Raw genomic sequence first — 7,580 nt, forward strand, 5'->3', positions numbered from 1 at the left:
GAGCCGGGCTCGAGCTTATCACCGAGCTAGTTAAATAATCTATTCAAACTCTATTCATATACACACAAATGCACATATATTTATATTAAAACTCACAATTACAATAATTAAAGCTATATATATTATATCATGATAGAAGAGAATCATTTTTATAACATCGATCTTCTCCTTACGAAGTTAAAAACAATATTAAAAAAAATTAAAGTTACACAAGCTTACATGCATGATCCAAGTTTATACGATTTCGACTCGTTTAACAAATGAGAATAAAATTTTTATTAAGTTCTATTGGTTTAGTAAATGAGTTGAGCTTATATGAGCTGAATCTAAGCCGAGCGACTTTGTTCATTTACATTTCTAACGTCACATTAGCAATTCGGGTTAAAAAGTAAAATAAAAAATAAAGAAAGAAGCCAGGAGAAGAAAACAATTATCAACATAGGAAAGCTAAGAGATAAAGAGAGTCACCTTTATCCTTAAGACAACAAATGTCAACCAAACCAGTGGTTGTGGGGGTGGAAATGGCAGGCGCGGGCGGACACACATTACACATACACACAAACTTTTATTATCCCCTCTAGGCTCTAGTGGATATGTACAATACAACTGTTTGAAAAACACCAATGGTCCAATGTAATCTTTTGTTATCCCATCCAATGTGGTCCTCATTATAACTATCTGATACTTTCTTTCAGAGCCATAATAATTCTGGGTTTTGCAGTAGTTTTACATTTATTTCTGTCACTGCTTGAAATCCCCATTCAGTCCAAAAGGAGAAGAATAAGAAGCCCCATTTCAGTGAAAAAATTATCATGATGGATGAAAAGAAAAATCATTGCTGAGAAAAACAAGAGATGTGTTTGTCCCTTTTCTTTTGCTACAATGAGCTGTAAAATCTAAGCATGAATGAAAATACTATGAATATAACAAGCAAAAGAAAACAAAGGAGATGGGTTTTGCTCATTCAATTCTCATTTGTTGGTGCGAGAAGCAAGCTGGGCTCCACTGTTCAAGTATATTGCGCGGGGTAGAGAGAGAGAGAGAGAGCAAAGAAAGGCTGCCAAAGAATATAGAAATGGAAATCACGGTCGCCCCACTCTTTTTCTCGTCTTGTCACCATCCACTTCCCTTTTCCCCGCAATTCTCTCTCTGTGTGTGTTAGCTAGTAACATTACACGGTGCGCGCGGTGCAGCCTGAACGGAGACCTGTTGTTTCTCCGTCCCGTTTTGACATGAGAATTGTGAATCCCGCTCCGTTAACGTAGAAGCACTTTCACTGTTGAACAAAAGTGGCTGGCAGAGGGTGCAGGGAAGCGTGTGTGACCGAGAGAGAGAGAGAGATATCAGTGGGGATGACACAGATATTAAACTGTCCTTTCTCATTCTGTCTTCTTGTAATATCGGTTTCCCGCCAACTGACAGCCAAGAAATTTGCTATCTCTCTCTCTCTCTCTGAATGCATGTCAGCACGTCCCGTCAGACGTCCCTCCACCCCGGTTGGCTGTTTTCTGGGAATCACATGTAACCCGGAACTTGAGCCCTATTAATCCAGTACTGGACCACTACTGCACCCTCTTCACGCAAAACAAATGCTTCAATCCTTTCTATTCTTTCTTACACTCTATCTTAAACTTAAAAGTACATATTCTATATTCCCGCAATCAAAATCAAAAACAAGACTTAATAATATTTCATTCAAAATTCAAAATTTAAATGTGATTTTTTACCTTCACATTAGAAAATATAATTCAAACAATGTGAGAGTTCGTACGAGTGTATGTAGCATTCTACGAGGCTATGAAAGAATTGAGATTTTTCAAAAATTTGAGCCGAGAGTTCTCATATGGAACTTACATGTCTAAGTAAGTGGCTGAGCAACCAAAAATTTATTTAGATATATAATCTTAACGAGCTCTCTTATAATTACTGTTCAAATTGCTAATAATTTAAATACTAAATTGCTGGAGATTCCGATCCACATACACTACATATATATATATTCTTTGGACAATTTAAAACAGTTGTTCTGCTAATTGTTTCTTTAATTTTCAGACAGTTAAGATCCGTGACGGAATTACAAAGGGCATGGTTTTATGGAAGCTAGTCATAATTGAATATTCGTGGGCAATCTCCAATCTTTAGGCACTATGTTCCTACACCAAGAGCAGCACATAAATCTTAAGGGCCCGTATGCATATGTTGACGTACGTTTGCCTGCTACTTGTTACGTACACTGGAAAATTGGAGCTCCCCTTTAAATTATCAAAAAATTACAATGTACCCCTTTTTGGCCCATAAATTAAAAGAAAAAAAATACTCATAAAAAATAGCTCACAAAGACAAATACCCTTATAGATTTGAAAAAAAGCCTAAAAAAAAAAAAAAAACAACAAATTGGAAGACCACCCACTATAGACATAGTGGCCGTGGGTCATCGGGTTTTTTTTTTTTTAAAAAAAAAATTATATATATATGTTTTCCTAATTTTTTGTATTTTGTTTCTAAATTGTTTATAAGGGTATTTTTGTCATTTTATTACAAAGGACCGGAAGGGGGACCTTACAATTTTCTAAAAATCTAAAGGGGAAATTAGTTCGATTGAAAGTTTAAAAGCCGATGGTTTGAGGGTATGTATATTTTTCCATGAAACAAAATTCAAGGTGCAAGCCTAAAAAAATTTCAAATGAATGAGAGAGAAAGAGTTCAGTACGTTCCCTCATGGATTATTATATGAATATCATGACTTTATGAAAAATGTTTGGGATATTATAATATTTACGATAATTTTCTTATAAATTGATGTCACAATCCATATATAATTAGCAAAAAAAATTAATAAGAAAATATGATTAACAAGTCAACCTAAAATTATATAATTAAATTGACAAGTCAATCTTTTGCTTAATCATATGATGAAAAATCTTATAATAAAATCTTCTAACTTTGTAACAAAAAATGACAACGTGAGTGCAGTTGGGCAGATCGAAAGTGGACAGTACGCAAGGAATAATTAAGCATGCACGAACTAAAACAAATCAATGTCCGAGTGAATGTCTTCATGATCTAGTCTAGCTTGGTAATGCATGCGTAAAAATGTTAATATATAAGAAACTGACCGATGGGCTGAGGCATATATCGATCAGATCGACAATATTAAGATTAAGACGGTGCCAAAGTCTTGGATCGACCAGTACGACGTACCGTTTCCCGTTGGAACACCTCGTATTTCTGGAGTACTAATCGATATGAAACAACAATTGACTCTAGCTAAAATGAACTGATCGACGATTGACGTACGTCGATCTTTACCTATGTCCATAAACCGCACGTCCAAAATAGCTGATTATTTTTATAGGTTAATTAATTAGGAGCATATTTAAAATTGATCGAGCAATTAACTAAAAGACAGGAAAAGAAAATTCATATATAAATATATGTTATTAGAGTGGGAGGTGGAAACGAAAGAGACACCGAGATTGTGGCAGGGGTGGGGCGAAGGGTTAGAGTCTACTTCAATTATTAGAGCCATTTTCTGATTTTGATTAGACTGCCATCATTAATCTTATCATATAAAATACTTTATGATTTTCTGGAACTTGAAAAAGGACATGAGATACATATTGTTGTTGTCTTCACCCGGGTCTGTTTGTTTTGCCGTAGTTACCATTTGATATCGAGGGAAAAGTATTTTGTCGCTTCTTATATTTCTTTTCTGTTCTTCTGCTCATATCGAATCAAACAGTACATTACTTTGTAAAGCTGAAAATTTTGCAGAACCTATATATAATATAATATCTTACGGTACATCTAAGTGTTATCTTGGTAAGAAAAGTTAATCAAGTTCATAGCATACTTCTTAAGTTCTTATATAAGTAATTCATTTCTTTGTTTTTTTTTTTTTTAAAAAAAAAAAGGTTTGCTTCTTCCCTTTGTATTTGATTTGATGACGCTTGATTTTAGGGTTGCACAATGATAGATGCTCTTCTTTTATCCTTTAATTTCCCAATTTATGATGTAAGTTGGTCAAGAATAACAACTAGTGTATCCATTATCTACTAAAACTATCCCGCTCGGCCCACTAGCTAGAAAAGTATGTGTCACACCTTGCCACCCTGCAACAGTAATAGGTGGCATAAAACGACATCGGGCAAGAGGTATCGGGTACAATCAACTTAGGTAGAGTCAATGACCAAACGACAGTACCGTACCCAAAGTTAGAATAATGTTCAATGGTGGTGCGACACTTGGCGAGACCTATCTAAAACGTAACGAAAACAATCTACATATATATAGAGGTACAACACATTCACTTCTAGCTAACCTAATTTTTTTTATATACAACCATCTTTTTCCTAAAAAGCCATGCCACTAACTTAAAGTATCGGAGAATTAATGTACCTCACCGGCATACTTGATAAGTTTCGGTGTTTATTTCACTATTGATCACAGGTACTCGTGGATTTGGGCTTAATTGGGGTAATCGTATGCACTAGCAACAACTTTCTCAAACTATTTTCAAAATGTTCTAATTTAATTATATCATCGATCAATTTTTTATTGGCTAAATCGAAAGTCAATTAATTTTTAAGAGATTCAACAGATCTCAACTTATTTTCAGAGATATAAATTTGTATGGATTCTCGAAACCATAATTTTATTTCAATTAACGGTTGAATTATTCTTATTTACTCAACTTACAGTATTTCTAACGATTATATTCCTCTTGGATTTTCATCACTAATGACTCTTGAATTATGGTTAAAGTAGCTTTTTGGTTAGTTATATATGTTCGATAAAAATATGGCTAGGCCATTGGTAATGGTATGTGATGGTTAAAAACAAAGAACAAGAACTTATCCGTTAAAGGGTTGTAGACTAATAGACCCAAGTCGAGCCCTTCAGGAATGCTTTAATCAAGGTCGTTACGCAATGCTTTGGCTTGAATCAAAGAAGCAAAGCACATGAATTCGTGTTATGAAGGTTTTTAGCTGAACGTATTTGAGCTTCAACAAGCTAGCTAGCCTGAGTTCAACTTGATTATCAATATCAAATGAATAAAGTGTACTCGATCAAGCTTTTTCTTCGTGCTTACTAACTAACATTTAGGATTGAATTAAAGACGTACACTCGTAGATTCTGTCATAAATATGTGAGAGTCTTTATAAATCTACTCATCTAGATAGGCATTATCAGTTCACTTACCTATCAAAATAAGTAGCCCATAAAATATCTTTCATGTATACTCATACACATATAATCTCAGGCTTTTGCTTGTCGAGTGTGACTCAATACCTTATTATGCTCACTGGGACCCTACCTAGCCCCTCTACTGAACCCCAGCCATGGATATTCACCCATTCTTAAGACTACCATAAATCTTAAGACTACAAATAACCCTTAAAAATTAAACAAACAAACAAAAACAAAAACAAAACAAAAAAATTGAAAAAGGAAAAAAGGTTTAGAAAAACGAAGTACGTTGTTCCTGCAGCGCGTTACTGAGCAATATTAAATGTATGTTGACGCCAAGAGCGCGTCACATATGTCGGAGACGAGCGCACGTAGGCAGCAGCAGCCTTAAATGCCGACAATTTAATTTTTCCTAAGTAATTCCGTGTCCGTGTCCCACGCTCAGTTCCCGTACCCTGATCGCAAATGCCTCACACCCCATTTCCCACTTGTACGCTTGTCCACTAGCATCTCCGCCACCCGCGACACGCGCCACCTATACGCGCCACCTGTGACTCCCCTGCGGGCCCCCCGTCACCTCAGTTCGTTACGGGAAAGCGTGCGGGAATGCTTGAGGGGACGCACAGGTGGGTTTCAGTGTGGAATGGCTGTGCGGGGTGAGCGCGTGGGGAAGTTGCAGAAAAGAAGAGTGTTATTTGGGATTCTCTTTCCCCACCCCTTGTGCTGCAGACTGTACCCACACCAGTCCCAGGCACCTCTACTCCTCGCAATTTCACTGTCCTTCACTTTTACCGCGCAGTAACAAAGCAAATAAAAATGATAACCACTCCGTAGACCGTAGACGAAGGTGAAAACCACCGGCTTACCGGGAACAGCCGGTGGAAAAGGGGCAGGATATACACCCAATTTAGCTGGGTTTCAGAAACGGGAAAGTATATGAAGGGCTTTGAAGGGAGACAGCTCTTTTTTGCAGAGAGGGAAATTGATGGCCACATTCTCTCACTGCTCTTATCTTCTTCTCTCTTCACGCTAATCTCTCAAGGTCAGAACAAAAAATACACCCAGAACTCAGCAAAACCTCACGTCTTTGGTGGCGCTCATTTTTTTATTATTATTTTTGCGAGAATTTCATGGAGTTCGAGGATCAAGAGGAGCACGAGGAAGAGATGGAGCTGGGCGGCGCCAGCTACGACTCCATGGGGAACTCGGGTCGGGTCAAAATGCAGAGCTTGGTCGGAGGATCCGAGCTAGCACTGGCTCACCAGCAGCCGAAGAAGCCCAGGTACCGGGAGTGCCTGAAGAACCATGCGGTGGGCTTAGGCGGCCACGCGCTCGACGGCTGCGGCGAGTTCATGCCGGCCGGAGCGGAGGGCACCCTGGACGCGCTCAAATGCGCCGCCTGCAACTGCCACAGAAACTTCCATCGCAAAGAGACCGACAGCCACGCAGCCGGTGCCGGAGCCGCCGACCCCTACCTCCAGGTGGCACACCACGCTCAATTCTCGGCGTACTATCGGACGCCCGCTGGGTACCTGCACGTGGCGCCGCAGCATCACCGGCCGCTGGCGTTGCCGTCGACTTCGGGAGGGCACAGCCGGGAGGAGCAGGAGGAGGACATGTCGAACCCGAGCGGCGGCGGCGGGTCTTCTTCGAAGAAGAGGTTTAGAACGAAGTTCACGCCGGAGCAGAAGGACAGGATGCTGGCGCTGGCGGAGAGGCTGGGGTGGAGGATCCAGAAGCATGACGAGGCGGTGGTGCAGCAGTTCTGTAACGAGACTGGGGTCCAGCGTCACGTCCTCAAGGTGTGGATGCACAACAACAAGCACACCCTGGGTAAGAAGCCCTAGATAGGAAGAACCAAACCCCACCAAAACAAAACAAAAGCAAACGAGTCTCTCTCTTTTGTAGCTAAGCCTAGGCATTGGAGAAGGATTTTCCTTTTTGGTTTTCTGCCCATTATTGATCTCTCCGCACAGAAAGAAAGACTTCTACGGGTTTATTTTGAATGAATTGGAGGTGGGAAATTGTGTCGCTGACTTTCTCGGGATTTCAGTTGGGTTTTAGGGTTTCCTTTCTTTTTTACTTGTTTTTTGTTTCTAAATCTTTCTCGGAGGGTTTTCCATTTAGGTAGTGGTGGTGTTTTAATGGAGATTGTCAACTTGGATTAGAGTAGACTATTGTTATTGATGGGTTAGTTTTTTTTCATTTTCATTTCATTTCAATGCATGCAAAATCCTTGCTCTATTACATCTGCTACATGCTCTTATTCTGGCAGTATGAGCGCGCAATGGGTGCTACACTGGATTTTGATGGGGGTTTTCTTTTAAAGTTTTTTTATTTTTTTTTTCCATGTGTTATTAAGTTTTTGTTTCAGCTAGAGGAATGAGGAC

The 7,580-nt window shown here is 39.2% G+C and overlaps 1 protein-coding gene across 1 annotated transcript; it reads left to right on the forward strand.

Annotated features, from left to right (window-relative positions):
• Positions 1–5,882: 5,882 nt before the first annotated feature.
• Positions 5,883–7,375, forward strand: LOC133862460 (zinc-finger homeodomain protein 1-like). Its single transcript, XM_062298292.1, has one exon. It carries the CDS (start codon positions 6,321–6,323, stop codon positions 7,035–7,037), a length of 717 nt encoding a protein of 238 aa, XP_062154276.1. The 5' UTR covers positions 5,883–6,320; the 3' UTR covers positions 7,038–7,375.
• The last annotated feature ends 205 nt before the right edge of the window (positions 7,376–7,580 follow it).

This window comes from Alnus glutinosa, chromosome 3 (assembly GCF_958979055.1).
Source record: "Alnus glutinosa chromosome 3, dhAlnGlut1.1, whole genome shotgun sequence".
In the NCBI taxonomy this organism is placed as follows: Eukaryota; Viridiplantae; Streptophyta; class Magnoliopsida; order Fagales; family Betulaceae; genus Alnus; species Alnus glutinosa.

Excerpts from the sequence above, each read along its gene's own strand:
- LOC133862460 (XM_062298292.1), top strand. The coding sequence starts at position 6,321 with ATGGAGTTCGAGGATCAAGAGGAGCACGAGGAAGAGATGGAGCTGGGC.